General features: G+C 39.7%; 1 protein-coding gene across 1 annotated transcript in view; it reads right to left on the bottom strand.

Moving 5' to 3' along the window:
- Window positions 1-14,629: 14,629 nt before the first annotated feature.
- haus7 (HAUS augmin-like complex, subunit 7) overlaps window positions 14,630-19,342 on the bottom strand; it is a 28,611-nt gene continuing 23,898 nt past the window's right edge. The window contains exons 7-10 of the mRNA XM_060848926.1: window positions 18,749-18,851; window positions 17,509-17,715; window positions 16,329-16,440; window positions 14,630-15,082 (exon numbers count right to left, since the gene is read on the bottom strand). Coding sequence (XP_060704909.1) covers window positions 15,012-15,082; window positions 16,329-16,440; window positions 17,509-17,715; window positions 18,749-18,851 — 493 coding nt within the window. The 3' untranslated portion in view covers window positions 14,630-15,011. The remainder of the gene's footprint in view (window positions 15,083-16,328; window positions 16,441-17,508; window positions 17,716-18,748; window positions 18,852-19,342) is intronic.

The raw sequence follows: 19,342 nt of genomic DNA on the forward strand, positions 1-19,342 counted from the left end.
AGGCAGATAGTGCAGGGATCCCCTATGGCTGTTCCCCTCAAAGATCTTCCAGCTGTTCCTCGAACCATTGAATCTCCCAATACAATTGCTCTCCTATTCTCCCCACTTCCCTTCTGAGCCACAGAGCCAAGCTCAGTGCCACTGTAGCTTTCCCCGATAGGACTGCCCTCCTCCCCCACCAGCAGTAGCCCATTTTGGCGATAGTGATAGGAAATTCAATGGTTAGAGGAACAGACAGGACATTCTGTGGTTGCGAATGAGACTCTCAGATGGTCTGTTGCCTCCAGATGCCAAGGTCAGGGATGTCTCGGATCAAGTCTACACGACTCTTAAGGAGGAGGGGGAGCAGTCAGAAGTTGTGGTACACATCACTACCAATGACATAGCTGGGGAAAGGGATGAGGACCTGAAAAGTGAACATAGGGAGTTAGGTTGGAAGTGAAAAGACAGGATGAGCAGAGTAATAATCTCAGGACTGCTACTGGTGCCACGGGCTACTGAGGCTAGGAACAGAGAGCTAGTACAGCTGAACACATCGTTACACAGCTAGTGTAGGAAGGTGGGCTTCAGACATGTGGATCATTGGGATACCTTCTGGGGAAGGTGGGACCTGGAAAAGGAGGACAGGTTGCACCTGAACTGGAGAGCTACCAATATCCTGGGCGGGAGGTTTGCTGGAACACTTCAGGAGGATTTTAACTAGTTTGGCAGCGGGGTGGGAACCAGTCAGAGGATAGGGTAGCTGGTGAACAGGCAGCTACTGTGTGTAAAGAGTCTGTAAGGAAGGATAAACAGCTGATAGGGCAAAGTTGCAGTCAACATGATGGGTTGAAGTGTGTCTATTTTAACGCAAGAAGTGTCAGGAATAAGGGTGATGAACTTAGAGCATGGATCAGTACTTGGAGCTACAATGTTGAGCCCATTGCGGAGAATTGGATATCACAGAGACAGGAATGATTGTTGTGAAGTGTTTCAAAAGGAATAGGAAGGGAGATAAAAGAGGTGAGGAAGAGGTATTGTTGATCAGGGATAGTATCACAACTGCAGGAAAGGAGGTCACTGAGGAGGGTTTCTCTACTGATTCGGTGTGGTGGAAGTCAGAAACAGGAAAGGAGCACTCACCTTGTTCGGAGTTTTCTACAGATTCCCTAGTAGCAACAGAGACACAGAGAAGCAGATTGGGAGGCAGATTTTGGAAAGGTGCAGAGGCGGCACGGTGGCTCAGTGGTTAGCACTGCTGCCTCACAGGACCTGAGTCCCAGGTTTGATTCCAGCCTTGGGTGACCATCTGTGTGGAGTTTGCACATTCTTCCCGTGTCTGCATGGGTTTCCTCTGTGTGTTCCAGTTTCCCCCCACAGTTCAAAGATGTGCAGGTCAGGTGGATTGGCCATGCTAAATTGCCCATAGTGTTAAGTGCATTAGTCAAAAAGAAATGGGTCTGGGTGGGTTACTCTTCGGAGGGTCGCTGTGGACTGGTTCCCCACACTGTAGGGAATCTAATCTAAAGTAACAGGGTTGTTGTAATGCGCAACTTCAACTTCCCTAATATTGATTGGAACCTCCTTAGTGCAAATAGTTTGGATGAAGCTGATTTAGTCAGGCGTGTCCAGGAAAGATTCCTGATTCAATATGTCAATAGGGCAACTAGAGGGGAGGCCATATTGGAGTTTGGCAATGAACCAGGTCAGGTGTCAGATCTTTCAGTGGGAGAGCATTTCAGTGAGAGCAATCATAACTCCCTGACCTCTACTATAGTCATGGAGGGAAAGGAGCAGATGGTATGGAAAAGTATTTAATTGGGAGAAGGGGAATTACAATGCTTTTAGGCAGGAACTGTGGAACATAAATTGGGAACAGATATTCTCAGGGAAATGCATGGCAGAAATATGGAGGTTGTTTAGGGAGCACTTGTTGCAAGTGCTGGACAGGTTTGTCCCACTGAGGCAAGGAAGGGATGGTAGGGTGAAGGAACCTTGGATGATAAGAGATGTGGAATATCTCGCCAAGAGGAAGAAGGAAACTTACTTAAGGTTGAGCAAGCAAAGATCAGACAGGGCTTTAGAAGGTTACATGGTAGCCAGGAAGGAACTGAAGAATGGACTTAGGAGAGCTAGAAGGGAGCATGAAAAAGCCTTGGCAGGTAGGATTAAGGAAAAGCCCAAGGCATTCCACACTTACGTAAAGAACAAGAGGATAGTCGGAGTGAGGGTGGGACTGATCAGGGATAGTGCAGGGGGTAGGAGAGGTCCTTAATGGGTTCTTTGCTTCAGTATTCACTAGTGAGAGTGACCTTGTCATTTGAGAGGACAACGTAAAACAGTTTAATATGCTCAAATAGGTTGATGTTAAAAAGGAAGTTGTGCTGGAAATTTTGAAAAACATAAGGATTGGTAAGTCCCCTGGGCCCCTGACAGGGTATACCTGAGGTTAGAACAGGAAGTTAGGGAAGAGATTGCTGCGTCTTTGACAATGATCTTTGTGTCCTCACTGTCCACTGGAATCGTACCAGATGATTGGAGGGTGGCAAATGTTATTCCCTTGTTCAAGAAAGAGAATAGGGGTAATCCTGGGAATTATAGCCCAATCAGTCTGCCGTCGGTGGTAGGCAAATTATTGGAGACGATTCTGTGATACAGGATTTATGATTGTTTTGAAAAGCATAATTTGATTAGAGATAGTCAGCATGGCTTTGAGAGGGTCAGGTCACAAGTCTTATTAAATTGAAGATGTGACAAAACACATTGATGAAGATTGAGCAGTGGATGTGGTGTATATGGATATTAGCAAGGCATTTGATAAGGTTCCCCATGGTAGGCTCATTCAGAAAGTAAGGAGGCATGGGATACAGGAAATTTGTCTGTCTGGATACAGAATTGGTTGGCCTATAGAAGACAGAGGGTGGTAGTAGATAGAAAGTAATTCAGCCTGGAGCTCTATGACCAGTGGTGTTCTACAGGGATCTGTTCTGGGATCTCTGCTCTCTGTGATTTTTCTAAATGACTTGGATGAGGAAGTGGAAGGATGGATTAGTAAGTTTGCCAACGTCATGAAGGTTGGTGGAATTGTGGATAGTGTGTAGGTTGCAATGGGAAATTGACAGGATGCAGAGCTGAGCTAAGAAGTGGCAGATGGAGTTCAACCTGGAAGAGTGTGAAGTGATTCATTTTGGAAGGTCAAATTTGAATGCAGAATACAGGGTTAAAGGCAAAATTCTTGGCAATGTGGAGGAACAGAGGTGATACTGTTACCAAGAAGGCATATGGTGTGTTGGCTTTCATTATCGGGGGGTTGAGTTTAAGAACCGCAAGGTTATGCTGCAGCTCAATAAATCCCTAGTTAAACAACACTTGGAATATTGTGTTCTGGTCACCTCATTACAGGAAGGATGTGGAAGTTTTAGACTTGGTGCAGAGGAGATTTACCAGGATGCTGCCTGGACTGGAGGGCATGCCTAATGAAGGTTGAGGGAGCAAAGAAGAATGAGAGGTGACTTGATAAAGGTGTCCAAGATGATGAGAAGCATAGATAGAGTGGATAGCCAGAGACTGATTGCCAGGGTGAAAATGGCTATCATGGTGGTGGTGGGGGGGCAATATTTTATGGTGATTGAAGGAAAGTTTAGCAGAGATGTCAGAGGGTTACACAGAGTATGGTGGGTGTGTAGAATGCACTGTCAGCAGTGGTCGTAGAGTCAGATAGAGTAGGGACATTTAAGCAACTAGGTTGATAGTAAAATGAAGGGTATGTCAGCTAGTTTGATCTTACAGCAGGATAAAAGGTCAGCACAACATGAAGGGTTGAAGGGCCTGTACTGTGCTATACTGTTCTACATAGGAAAAAAAACCTGTAAAGTCAGTTCAGTGGTCTTTGCTTTCATATGCTAAGATTGGGATTGTTCTCTGGAAACTTGTAGTGGTGTGTAAGAAATACGGTATGATTGATTCACTTGGAAATGTCTCTGAATTATCAATTCAAAAGTCACGGCAATGACACCAGGAAAGGTAACTGGTTTTATTCAAGTTTAAACTGAGTTCTTTCAGTGCAGAAAACAGTCTGCTTCTGACGAGGAGACCAATAGCGCACCTGTGTCTTTCTCTTGCTATGTGTCTGTGTCTCTTCAACTTGTTTCCAGTCCCAACCTGCTCAGTTAGCTGAGCATCATTCAGCTTCACTTGTAAACATCTCCTTGGCTCATGACTGTCCACACAAAGAATCATAGAATGCCTACAGTCTGGAAGCAGGCCATTTGGCCCACCAAGTCCACACCTACCCTCCAAAGAGTATCCCATCCAGACACCTATCCTATCCCCATAAACCCACATTTACCATGGCTAATCCACTTAGCCTGTCTATCCCTGGACACAATGGGCAATTTAGCATGGCTCATCCACTAACCTCCACGTCTTTGGAAAGGAGGTAGTGGTGGGGTGGGGGTGGGGTGGGGGGGGGGACCTGGAGCACCCAGAGGGAACCCACGCAGACACGGTAAGAACATGCAAACTCTACATTGTCACCCGAGGGTGAAATTGGACCCAGGTCCCTGGTGCTGTGAAGCAGCAATGCTAACCACAGTGCCGTACATCACAACTACCTGCAGCCATAAACGAAACAGTTCACAATATATATCAAAATCAAAATTATGCAGCCATCCTGGTAAATCCTGGTTTTAAAATCTATTTTTCAATATAGTCCAAGTTTTTAAAGATACAGAAAGACAAATGCTTGAGTGCATGCCCTCATGGTAGCAAGACAGTTAGATTAAAAATAAAGTTTCTGGTAGATAGCAGGGCCTGAGATGAATATAGAAAGTGCAGAGGGTCACTTAGGAAAGGAAAAGGAGGACATGGAAATACACTTTTGGATAAAACAATGGATAATCCAAAAGCATTTTATAAGTATTTTAGAAACAAAAGGATCACCAGAAGAAAGCAGGGCTTATTAGTGATCAAATTGCCAATCAGTGTGCGACCTGGATGACGTAGGTGAGATTTTAAATGACTGTTGTGGATTTGAAGTCATATGGACACCAAACTAAGTAATGATGATAAATTCTCTTCCTTAATGGGAACATTCAATAGTGGTCAAATTAGACTAGCTTTTTTATTCAAAGTTTTAATTGAATTTAAATTTCACCATCTCTCATGGTAGGAATTGAACCCATATTGTCAGAACATTAGCCTAGAGTTCTGGATTACTCGCCCAGTGAGATATCATTGCACCTCTGCCCCTCTCTAAATTTAAACATTGTATGTGATCTATTAATTTCAATGCTATTCAAGTTTTGAGATCACTGCTAAATTGTTAAAGATGGATATTCCAGACATTTTCATTGTTGAAGCAGCGCTTTTATTTGATTTTTCTTCTCAGCAACAAAGACAGGACTTTGGTGTGACGTTTGAAGTGTATACAATATTGCAGTTGTGTGGGATAGATGGGACAAACCAGTGAGTTTTTCCTTTCTATCAGCGTTGTGCATAGTAATTTTTGCTAAATGCATCTATTGAAAAGGAAAAATAATGCAAAACAGATATCTTACTTTTTTGCCACATTGTTACTCTTGTTGGACATTCCTCCTTGAGAATTTGATTTTGAAGTTGATCTTTCTACCATGGCTGTATTGCCATTTTCAGATTCATACATTTCCCTCTACATTTTTAAAAAGAAATAGGTAGTCATTGCAGAAAGTAAAATCAGTTCTCTTTACTTAAGGGCACAATAGATATGAGCAAAGCCACTGCTAATAAACTTAAACTTTTTGAATACTTTATCCAGTGTCAATAAGAAGACTAAATGAAAAAAGAACTTGGTACATTTTACTACTTAGATTCGATTTCTGGTGTGGAAACATGCCATTTGGCCCAGCAAGTCCACACCGACCCTCTGAAGAGTCACCACCCAGACCCATTTCCCTCTGACTAAAGAACCTAACATTGCAGGCAATTTAGCACGGCCAATTCACCTGACTTGCACATCGTTGGACTGTGGGAGGATTTAGATACTACCTAAATCCAAAGAGAGATTGTTACCTTTTCAGCCAAAACTTAGGAAAACATAAGGGCGGCACGGTGGCACAGTGGTTAGCACTGCTGCCTCACAGCGCCAGGGACCTGGGTTCAATTCCCGCCTCAGGCGACTGACTGTGTGGAGTTTGCACATTCTCCCCGTGTCTGCGTGGGTTTCCTCCGGGTGCTCCGGTTTCCTCCCACAGTCCAAAGATGTGCGGGTCAGGTGAATTGGCCATGCTAAATTGCCCGTAGTGTTAGGTAAGGGGTATATGTAGGGGTATGGGTGGGTTGCGGGTCGGTGTGGACTTGTTGGGCCGAAGGGCCTGTTTCCACACTGGAAGTAATCTAATTAAAAATATAATCTGTTATACAACATTTCCACTTTTTAACAAAACAGTGCAGTAGGGTGTGCTTTGAACTAAATAGAGTGGAGTGGGGAGAGATATGTAACCCTCAAATTGCCAGAGGTTGCCACGTAGGAAAATTTATAATATGTTGGGAAAGTCCCTAAAACAATATGTTGTATATACATCTAGGGATCAGGTTTAAGAAAACTTACAAAGATATAGTAAAGTAGCCATAGTCCCAGAGAACCATAGGGTTGTTCTTTCATTTGAGAAATGGTAGTAATGGTTTAACCCAAGGGTCATCACATCTCAGGCAAGGGGAGAGATTGAGAGAGGGACCTTCAATGGTATCCTTTACTGGTAAGGTAATTAAGCCATACTGTTCATGCTACCCTGCATTATCCACCCAACTGACCTAACTGACACCCAGGAAAGATATATACCACTAAGGAAGAAGGATTCTAGCAAAGGGTGGGTAACGGTGATGAATCAATTAAGTTCAGCATAGTATCAAATTGAAAGAAAAAATATCCCATGTGGCAAAATAGTCAGCCAGACGATTGGGAACAAAAATAGAACAAAGATGACAAGCAAAACAGAGAGAAAATAAAACTTTGAGGGTAAACTACCAAGTAATATAAAAACAGATAGTAAGAGCTTCCTTAAACATGTAAAAATGAAGAGAATTGTCGAAGTGAACAAATGCAGAGGAAAATACATCTCAGAATTCTAATTTTACCTCATCGGCTTGAACATCGATGCTGTCACCTGAAGAAGTAAAAGTAATATTGTAGCAACATACAAAGCAGAACATAAAGCATCTTGTAGAATAACTGATTTCCAAATAAGGTACAATTGACATGCCATGAATAAGTTGTCAGACTAAACCCAGAAATCACAGTTAACAGTTTTAAGGTGGAAGTCCTGGACCGTTTATTTCTATTATTACATCAACAAAATACCAATTGGTAATCAATTTGAGTTTTGAATACTATACTTAAAAGTAAAAATTAATGAACCAGATACATTTGTACTGAAAGGTGGACATATGTATTGACAAAATTACAAATTAATTCACCTCAGAATACTTTTAAAACAATTGATTAAAAAAGTTAATTACACAGAGTTTCAAAATAGCTAAATGAACCACAGTAGACAAGTCTAATGGAAACTATCTGGAGAGTTGGGAAGTTACTGTGTTTGGAATATATTCTTAAAGATAATTGCTATGAACACACTCTCAGTTTAAGTCTGGGTAAAGGATTCAGCTTTGAAGTAGCCTTCAAATTAAAATGTGACTCAAACAATTTTAATTGACCAAAGTTTAAGGTTCTTTTATCTGTCTTGTTGGCTGACATATTCACCTGTGCAAGCAAAACTTCTCTGATCAATACAGTACTGGCCTATCTTTTGGTTTTAAGTCTACCTCCTTCAAAGCAGTCCATCTTTCTTTCTCACAAATTCCACCTTAACTCTCAACTCTCTAGTTATTGTCTTCAAATTTCCCTTCCTCTTTCAAATCGTGCAGTGCGTTCACAATGTACACATCACTCCCAGATCAAGGTAGTTTCTGTTCCACACAGCACAATATTCTTGGCATCACTTATATCAATGACTATACTCACTGCTCCTTCTTGTGCTCCTGGACTTTCTCTCTGTCTTTTAAACCCTGTTCGTCATTCTATTTTCCACAATGTCTCTCCTTTGCAGGCCACCTTCTGAGAACTGTTCACTCTTTGCTTGGCTTTTACTCTCCCCTGGTCCTCTCTTCTATCCATATGCTAACCTTGCCAGTATCTGAAAGTACAAATTCCATATGCACAATAAGACAAAATTTTACATTTTCTTTTCCTGCTTGATTCCAATATTGTTAGTCCACTCCCTAACTCCTGTTTAACACTAAGTTTCAGTTAAGTCAAAGTTTTGACTGATTTTGAAGTAGACAAGACTAAAAATATTCAAGTTAATTTAATTTAATCCAATTCCTCACTCGCATCTCTGGTCCAGTGATAGGTGCAGAACCTGGCTCAAATAAGAAGAATTCCACCATTTCAGTTCTTAACATTTCCCCTAGCTGACATCTTTGTTTCTAGCACCAACACGCTAGAACTACTTCATAATGTTGCTACAATTCCCTTGGACCCTTGCTCAATACTTTAACCTCGGTCCTTTTTAAGCCGCCTTCAGCTGTTGACAGGCCTCCAGCACATTGCTGTGCCCAACTTCAGTGACCTCCTTCAGGGCTACATTCCTTCCTTATGTCAACAACTCCATCCAAGGTAACTATGTTATCTGTCCCTGTGCTCCTGACCCTGAAGCTTCTTCCTTAATCTTCCTATTTTAAGTTTCCACACTACATTCACAGTGTATTAAATACTTCCTTAACTCCATTCCATTCATATTGCTTCCTTCTACTTAGTGCCAATTTCACCCCCAACATAACACATTGGTTAATATGCTCATGTAAAATGAAAAACCAAGATTGCTATCTGGTTCTCCTCAATTTGCAAAATCCCTTAAGAAAACCAGAAATCATCAACAATGTTTCCCAGCATTTTGAAATAGTACAACAGACCCAAGACTATCATTCTTACCACTATTAGGTGGCCATCAGATGCCAGGACCAAAACGTCTACGACCAAATTCCTGTTACTAGTGACACAATTACAACGCACACAAGCTAAATGCTACTGTTGACACAGTAACCCAATAAAAACCGTGTACCAGTCCTCAACAGCTAAAATACACCCAAGAATCAGCAAAAGACTTATAATTCCCTGCAAAATCAGAAATGGTATTGACCCTGAAGCTTAAATTTTAACCTAAACTGATTTCACAGTATCAGACAAAAATGGATCAGAAAACCATTTAAGTATTAAATTTACTGGTACAGAAATTTGTAGGTCAGAAAGACTGTGCAGAGTTGAACATAATTAATTTGGGAATAGAATGGCAGTTTAAGATTTACTCCAAGTGTGATACGCATTACTTGGGTATGATATTTGCCCGCCCAAAATGGTGTTTGGCATGATGCACTTGAAAAGAGTGTGCATGTACTGTAGTTCTATTTTGCAGCTCGAAGCATTTCACTGGGAATCAGTGCCCTTGGTAGGCTTAGGCAAGTATTGTACAGCTGTATTTTTGGTGTTCTTTCTACATGCATACTGAGTGACTGGTGGAGGCATGTAAAACAGACACATTATAAAGTCAATCAGAGTGCAATGTTAATTTGAAAATATCTGCACCATGTTGAAAATTAATGCATCAGCTAATACCCTCTCAAATTTGCAAAGCCGAATGCACAATGTTATCAGTAAGAAGGACCACCCAACAGTACTATTTGAAGAAATAGACATATCAAAAAGTAAGGCTGTGGTTGATATCTTTTGGTTTCTGCTTTAAATTGAGAAGTTTTTCAAGCTTTTATTAGTTGTTGAAATGCTGCTATTTCTACAAGGAGTGATGCAACAAGTAACGACTGACTCTCTTTGCTGGCTTCAAGGCTCCAAAATAAATTGTTCCCAGACATGGGTGTATTATTGGGCTCTTCACCTTGGAATAAAGCATTATTTGGAGCATGAACAATGGCCACGTTGAGCAGGACAACATGCTGGAAGGAGGTGGTGGAACTGATGAACGCTAATCCAGAATCTAAGGGAAATTATTCACCCATTTCAGTGAGAAACACTGTATCAGGTATCTGTGCTTCATTAAGGACATACTCAACGAAATCTACCACCATAGCCTCAGTCTCAGGCAAGGCAAGTATTCCATTGCTACTGACTATTGTGGTTAATGTGACCATTCAACATTAAAACTTGAGCTGCTGGACTTCAAAATCATTGAAAACAGCCCATAGTTGCTATCATGTGCCTCATAATCAGAGGACATGGCTTAATTGCACATTCCTGCATCAGTTTTCAGGGACTATCAAATTGATTTTCTGCTATCCTTAGTTTGAGTTTCCGATTTCCAAACAGCTTTTGCTGTGTGAAACAGACCTAATGATTTCATTATTCATGGAATTGAGCAACTATGGAGTAGATTGTTCCAAACAACTGATTGCATTTAACCTCAAGTGTATCAACAATACTTTCTCATTCGTTTAACATAGCAGAAAACGCAGTATCGGAATTACCCCAGGAGACTTTGACTGTCTTGTAATAGATTAAACCAACTAATTTAACAGTTTGATTTAACTAGTGTATGAAATATGCAGCCATTTTTGATCTATGAATAACTGAACAATTATACAATCCTGTCCTACATTTCCAGCAGTGGAAAGAACTGACCTTAGCTTGAAAAAGCATTTGTTCCAGTGCACGTGAAGTGGATTATATATTTTTTCTATATCCTCTTTTGTACATATATATGTACATGTGTGTTTATATATATACACACACACACACACACACACACACATGCACAAGCGAGAACCTTTCATTCTATATATTGCATGTATATTGGCCCACATGGTTTGAAGAAAGGCTCTTCCTTTTTACAAAAGGGAGCTCCACACTTGAGAGGAGATTCTGCTTAGAGTTCCTGCAGAAATGCGGAACTGTACTTTCATTATGGCAGTTCATTCATAGCACAGAATGTAAAGCAGGGTCAAACCACACCCCTTTTCCCATCTGCTGCTCTATTCTGAAATTTAAGAGCCCCGATAGCCACTTTGAGAAAGCTAGTCAAATCTTAAGTACAGTTGGTGAGCGTGATGTTAGGGTGCCAGATAGGGAAGTTGTAGGGTCAGGTTGGCAGGCGGTAAGATGCTCAGGGGAGGATGCCAGTTGGATAAGAGATAGGGTGCTAAGCAAGTAATGCAATGTTTATTGTTGGAATGGGTTGGAGAAATCCATTCTGGGGATAGTGGTGAGTGGGGGTGAAGATATCTGGTGAATTCTGGTTGGGGTGTTTGAGGGGCAGCAGTAAAGTTTAGACAGTCTGTACCAGGGGATGCAAGGGATCTAGGGCAGATATGGTTGGATTTGTTTAATAGAATCTTTGCTTAATAGGGTCAGTTTAATAGTTGTTCAGGAGTTGTACTATGCATTTCGTTGTGTAACTTTTCCTTGGTGACTGTTTTACTTAGTACCATCAGAACACTCTGAAGTCTTCAACTTAAATGGATACAGTCAGAGGATTCCAGGTGTAGAGGAATTCCCCTATGGTAAATTCAATTTACATAGGAATTCCTTAGTACGATAGAGAGAAAAATAATCACCTGGCCAGCAGAAAACCCAGGTCATGACCATCCTCGTGTCATGGTGTAATTTTGTGTGTAAAACAGAATTACTTTGTTATTAAAAAACCATTACATTTTTGCACGGGGAATACATATCTGTCAGTATAAGACTGATCTAAGCCCTATCCTTCAAGTGTACCCTTCCCAAGAGAATCACAAACTCAAATCGCACTTGTTGAAAGAACCAACATCTTGCAAAAAAAAATCAAATAAAAGCAAGGAAAATTAAACAAAAATACATAAGCTAACAGAGAACCAAATCACAAAACAAAAGGTAGCTGACACCATGACGTACTAATGGAACAGATACCAATGATAAATGGTGCAAAATTCAGAAAGCAGAACACTCTTGCTTAGCCTCTCAATATTGTTGCTGATAGTCTTAAGATTATGGGCGATTTGAATAGCACATACTAAGTATAGGAAATTGCAAGCATGGGTACATGCAATTTCAATAAAGCCAATAAGGACATATAGTTAAGGGACTCGGAGAAAGTGAGAACTGCAGACGCTGGAGAGTCAAAATCAGGAACTGTGACGCTGGAAAAGCACAGCAGGTCAGACAGCATCCGAGGAGCAGGAAAGTCGCCTTCAATCAGGAAATGCTTTCCTGATGCTTGTTTGCTGCCTGACCTGCTGCACGTTTCCAGTACCACACTTTTTCACCATAGCTGTAGTTAATGCAATGGTCCTAGATACAATAGCCATTATGCATCAGGCCACTGGAAATATACAACATAAATCACTTGACATTCGGAGATTCATAAAGTTTTACTAAAATTTACTGACCGCTTCCTATTTTTGTAGATTTCAAATTTGAGGGAACGTGGTCTGTACCAACCATGGCGGCTCTGCTTATCTGATCTTTCTGTATAATAGGTGATTGATGAAAGACAGACGTCACAAAACCCCATCATAGGCATCGATTAAAACTTTCCTGAAGTAGTTGCTGTGGACACTGCCATTATTACATCATACAGTTGCTGCACTTGCCAATGGACTTACTGTGTAATGCAATAATCTATTACCTGATCCTCTGTGACCTGTGACATCACAAAAGGAGACCACTTGCAGTAATGGATACCTGTTTGGAATCAGCAGCTATGTGAAAGTTCAACAATGGTCTACCTCTGAAATATTGATACTTTTAATCAACCTGTTCAAACATAGTGTGACACATCTCTTGAACAGGTGGATCTTGAACATGGACTTCTGACCCAGAGGTAGGGATACTACCACTGCACCACAACAGCTTTAAAAATAGATAAAAGAACTAAATGAAAGAATAAAATACAACTCTTATGAAAACAGTCCAGCTGGACAATGTCAGGTCTACCTTTAGTCAGCAGATTTCAAAGACTGCAGATGACTACAGCACCCCTAGACGAGGAAGAAGGAATGGGGAGGAAACATGCTTGATGACTATGCATGATCTTGTGCTGGTGCTGCATGAGTATGGACAAGAAGTGATTAGGCACCATTGTGATGTCCTCTCATTAAATGACATCTCAGAACTCACTGCAGCAGGAGACTGGAAAATCACTCTTTGAAACAGGTACTTTCAACTTACTAGTACTATAGAAAAGTACCGTAAAGGGGATTCGCCACATTTGGTAGACTTTCTTGTGAAGCATACCTTCATTTAATTAATTGATCTGACTTGAAATACCCTATTAGTTGCTAATCACATCAATTTTGGCAAGTACCAAAAATATATTATGTGATCTTACTTTGTGCAGAACATATTCAAGCATCACTTGAGTAATTTCTAAAAGGACACAATTTAAAGTTTGCATACCCACATATCGCTAAACTGATGCATGAGTTTAGATTAGATTCCCTACAGTGTGGAAACAGGCCCTTCAGCCCAACCAGTCCACACCAACCCTCCGAACAGCAACTCACCCAGACCCACCTCCCTCTGACTAATTGACCTTACACAGTTTACCTGATCTGCATGTCTTTGGACTATGGGAGGAAACCGGAGCACTCAGAGGAAACCCACGCAGACACAGGGAGAATGTGCAAACTCCACACAGTCACCCGAGGCTGGGATTGAACCTGGGACCCTGTTGCTGTGAGGCAGCAGTGCTAACCACGGAGCCACTTTGCCACTTTAGAACACATTAGAGCTCAGTAACAAATTGGTCACAGTACCTGAACCATTAACTCTCTTTCTCTCCACAGATGCTTCCAGACCTGCTGAGTTTCTCCAGCAATTTTTGTTTTTGTTTCTGAGATAAATTGGTTTTGGTAATAGTCAATTTTCAACAACCTATTTTTCCTGCAAAAATGTCAAGATATTTACCCCTTTCTCTATTTTTCCCTTTAACTTGTAAACACAGATTCCCCCTCTTTCAAATTTATTTTGATTGACCATTTTTGCTTTCTAATTTATCGGCAATTATCTACATTCTCTTTGATAAATACCACATGTCGCTCAGTATTACCCTTTAATAATATCTTTTGTATTTTGCCTCTTTTCAAGATAATAATCAACTGGTCTTGATCAGAAATAGAAGCCTCCTTGGAAAGCAGTGACTAACTGAGTTCTAGTCTATCTTCATTCATCTATCATTCATACAATTCATAGTTTAGTGGAATATGTTGTAGTATTAATTTAAAGCAAAACTACATGATTCGTAAAAATACTTCAGATGGAAAATTTATGTATTAGTGCATTTTGTAGATTGTAAATGCAAATGCAGGAAGTTGTATACAAGGGAATGATTTCTAATTTTTCAGCTAATCAGAGGTACTTTGCATGTATTATACTTGTGCAAATAGCACATAATTTTATGCAATTAAATTGAGCATCTCACAGGCATTCTACCTATAAGACAAATACAAAACAATTCCAGAAATTTAAAATCTTTAATAGATGGTGATGCCAAAAGGGCAAGGATATGATTTAAACTTCAGGTTTTTAAAAAATCTTTGCACACTTTCTATTTCAAGTTGTGGTTAGTTGCATAGAAAACGCTGCTCAAAGTATAATGAAGAATATGGACAAAATCACGTCCTTGCAAAATAGAATATAAATATTTTTATTTCATAAGCTCTTTTCAGAAAAAAAGTCAAAATGACAAACAGCAATACTTCAGGCAAAATTTGTAAAGCATCAACTATTTAGTCAATAAAAGCTTTATTAAAAAAAAGTTCCACTGGGGAATCTCATTTAACACCATTTACCTCACATGGTTATTAAAAACAGACAATGACATAAAATTGATTGGGGTGTTGCACCCTATCATCAACTTTGAACAAAATCACTACACTGTACAGTAAGTTTTAGAATCAACATTCCACTCTAGCATTTTGAGGAGCTTTATTTTTGAAGAATTTGTGTAAAGAGCTTTGCAGGAGTCAACATTGAAAGAACATACTATGTACACTATATACAGAATTACAATTTAATTATGCATGGCCCGAAAGACTTCCAGAAATTCAGTGTATTTCTTCTTCACCTCTTTAACCTGTACCGCTGAAGAAAAAGGAAGAGGTGAACAATCATATTCTTTGACAAATTTAATGTCCTTAATATATAATATTCCTGCATATTAAAAATTTAGAAACATGCTCTTAAAGCTAGCTTTTGTCTCAATGTCACAATGCAAAAACAAAGTTTATTAAAAAAATCTTACATGGACCTGGCCACTAACAAGACTTTGATTAATTATAATAATTGTGACAGTTACATGCCTTCATTTGATTGATTGTTGTCACATGTATTAAAATACTGTGAAAAGTGTTGCTTTGTTTGCTATCCAGGCGAATCATATGTACATCAGGGTAATAGAACAGCTAGAAAAGGTGCAGATAAAGATCAACTCAATTCTGATGCTTCCAGTATTCAAACAGCCAAATGACCAGTATTCCCCCTAATTTGTGTGCAAGTTCAGCCACTCAACAGCCTGACAGGTACCTTGTTCCATGTTAAGTATGGTGCCTGCTCAAAAAGAAATTGCAAAGTACACAACAACAGAATTTTGTTAAAATGTTCATCATCATAGGTCACATGAATAAGAGGCCAAACATGACTAGCTCAGTACATGGAGCAATTGATTCACACTATAAGAAGCATAATCCTTCAGGAAAGTAAGATTAGTGAAGGACTTTAAAAGATAATGCTGTGCACCAGCATCTGAATACAAAGTACATCAAATAGTAGAATGGGAAGGTGATGACCTAGTGATATTATCGTTGGACTGTTAATCAAGAGACCAAGGTGATATTCTGGGGACCCATAGCAGTTGATAAGAATTTGAATCCAATACAAATCTGGAATTAACAGATGCATGAATCCATTATCAATTGTCGGGAAAACCCCATCTGGTTCACTAATATCCTCTCAGGAAGAAAACTGCCATCCAATCCTGGTCTGGCCTATACTTGACTCCTGACCTGCAGCCACGTAGTTCTTAACCATCCCACTCTGGACAATTAGGGATGGCCAATATATGCTGGCATAGTTAGCGATGACCTCATCCCATGAGTGAATAAAAACACTAATTTAGAAGAAATATTAGGCAAAATTATAATTTAAATTGATTACAAGAATGTTTATTCAAGATACATGTTCATGTAACTTTGCAAAACTCTGAAAATGCATTATGCCTTTGGAGCATTTTAATTCACAATTAAGTGATAATTGTTGGCAATGGAAAGATTGTGCAATACAAGTGATTGTTAAGAGAAGTAGGCAACAGCTGCCTGATTGCTTTACTTACGCAGTGTGGCAACGTCACCACCTTCCCAGTTTATCACATCTTGTTGAAGTCCATTCACGATTGTCTCCAACTTCCTGCATGTGTCACTTATTTCTGCCAAGGCTGCAAGCTCCTTTGTAAAGGGGTACATGCATGTAACCAGATGACAAGCATTTTTAGGATTCACATAGCATGCAGACACTAAGTTTGCAGAAGAACAGATTTGTACCAAATGGATTGACACAAAATGTGCACACACAAGCACAGAATTTGACGATAGGTTCATTTTTGTGCAAGCTGGACAAACTTAATCTAATTGGTTTACATACTGTGAGCTGATTCTTAATGTGAAAGAACTATATTAACTCACTCTTATAGCATCAATCTGGAAATAATATAAGTAATCAAGACGGTGCAGAATAAGACGCACCAGTCAGAGTACCTCTGCTGACCAGCTCCTTATCTTTTTGTTTCTTCCCTCTTTGCAGCAGCTTCCACCAAATCTCACCTCACACCTCACTTCTTAAATAAATTATCCTACCCTGCTGGAGCAGAGCTCGTCACGGGCCAAGTCCGGAGCTGCAGCGAGTCCCGCAGCAGCAGCAGTGCAGTGAGACCTGGACAGTGGACAGCATGTGGAGCCAGACTGGCCTCATATTCTGAAGCCCAGCAGGCCCGTCTCATGTTAGAAACGGACTCTGAGGACAATAACTTTATAAACTTGAGTACTTTATAGACACTTTTTAATTTCAATTTGGGCATTTAAACTCTGTACTTCCATGCTAATCTTTTTTAAAACTATTTCAGCTCTGTGACAACACTTAAAAGTATCTGTTCCAAGGTACCCTGTACCTAAGATGGCACCAAGAGGCGACATTACAAACTTTTCACTGCACTCATTCAAGTGCACATGACTATAAAGGCTATTCTACTCTAATAAAGTTGCAAGCCTGGTCTCTCAAGATTAAAAACAGAATTAACTGGATTCTTTGTTCATGGAAAACATGAACATTTTCCTGTAAATTGAGAATTCATATCTGTCATTGCGACAAATTTGTTTTGCCTCCAAGCTAAAAGTTATTTTGCTCAATCTGACTCCATTTCAAACAAATAATTCTGCTTCGAAAGTTTGAAAAAAAAATACCAAGTGTTAAGGATCTCATTGCTGAACTTTAAAATCACAAACATGCGCAAGACTTACATCAACACAAGATGTCAGAAGCTTATGGACAGCTCTGCAGAGTGATCCAAAGTTGCAAAGTTCAGGTGGTGCTTTGTCACAGTGCATACCAAATTCATGCTCAAACGTCAGAGAAAACACAGTCATCAGCTGATGGAAGTCTGAAAGCGTGAGCTTCAAGGTTTGAAAGGTGGTATCGTTATTCTCAGTGGGACCCAGAAAAACAAGCTAAATTTTATTTAAAAAACGAAGTTAAAAACAGAAATTACCAGCATTGCCAGGGCAGCTACACGTTCAGAATGAGCAAATGAACAGAAATAAATACAGAATCAAATTCTGTGGATGCTTAATTTCTGAAACTAAAAACAGAAAATACCATGACAGAAAAAAATAAAACCAATACTTCAAGTCAAGCCCTTTCAGTAATTATTTATGACTTCACAGGTGTTTGCCTGACCTGCGGAGCACGTCTAGAACTTTATGTAGAAACTTAGATGGCACAATATCTAATAACTGTGTGGGATTAGATTGTATCCATCCAAGTGGAATAAACACACCACAATGCTGTCAACAATTACTTTGCAAAGTCCAAACCTGGTTTCCAATAGATGTGAAACAATGCAGAACTGATCATCAGCAGACATTATCTGAAATTTCATTCAGACGGCCAAAGAATAATTGGTGAAAGAAATAGTAGATAACGTGCTTGTGCATTATGAAGTATGGGTTTAAGTTACTGCATGAGCTTTATTCTGCACTAAATCAACCTACACCTGATCTGGAATTGCTAGATACTATATTGGGAAGATGTTCCAATTCATCAACATCATTATTCACCTTTGGTATATAACTTCTGCAAATTCTGTAGCCCTGTAGAATATATTCACCAAAAATATTATAAATCCCATCTCACCCTCTCCCAAATCAGAGACTGGTTTCACATTATTTTTGGAGACGTTGCCTCTTTCCACCACCTAAATTGAGAAGCAGAGGTTGATTTTCTCCAGTTTCACCCAAGATCACAGAGCATTCTTCCTCTCTCTAGTTGACAGAAACACTCATACAATCAGTTGTACTTCTTAATTCTCTTTACAGTTCTGACTGTTCAAAAAGACCAACAAGCATCTATACAGTTCCCATTAAGGGATTCAGAGCAACTGCCAATCAGCAATCAATAACAGCTACCTTCTTAAAAATAACAGGCAATAGCTTTTCAGGATAAATCAAATATAAGGAGTTTGAAATATGCTGTAAATCTTACTGTTTTCTTCATCTCTTCAAGGTATCCATTTGTTTCCTTTAATTCCTCAGAGAGTTTCACCAACATTTTCTCCATAGAATGAGTAGAAGGTGGCGAACATCTCCTGAAATTATTTTCAGACAAATTAAATGGTTGCAAACATAATAGCTTGCCTCTAAAATAGTCTGAAATTAATGCAAGTCGCACTTTTTTGAAGACACTGTGCATGCACCTACCCTTGGAAATTAAAGAACTATAATTGCTAAACATTGTCATATCATTTTACCCTTTGAATAAAACAGTCCAAGAGCTCTCCGGAGACCGAAGCACAATCTAAACTGACACATTAATGCATCACCAATGGACTGCTGCATTTGGATGCACTATCTTTAGATTTTAACTGAAGAACATACAACCTTTCCGCCTTAATACCCCAAGTTATAAGTGAAATAAAAAAAGAAGACACTTCTCTTTCATCCAACACTGCCACATCAGTTAATCTGCTCACTTTTTTTTGCTGTTTGTGGAATCTTGCCGAGCATACATTAGCAATCATGTTTTCTTGCATCATAACATTGACTATATTTTGAAAACACTTAAATTGATTGCGCAAAA

Source organism: Hemiscyllium ocellatum, chromosome 32 (genome assembly GCF_020745735.1).
Source record: "Hemiscyllium ocellatum isolate sHemOce1 chromosome 32, sHemOce1.pat.X.cur, whole genome shotgun sequence".
Lineage (NCBI taxonomy): Eukaryota > Metazoa > Chordata > Chondrichthyes > Orectolobiformes > Hemiscylliidae > Hemiscyllium > Hemiscyllium ocellatum.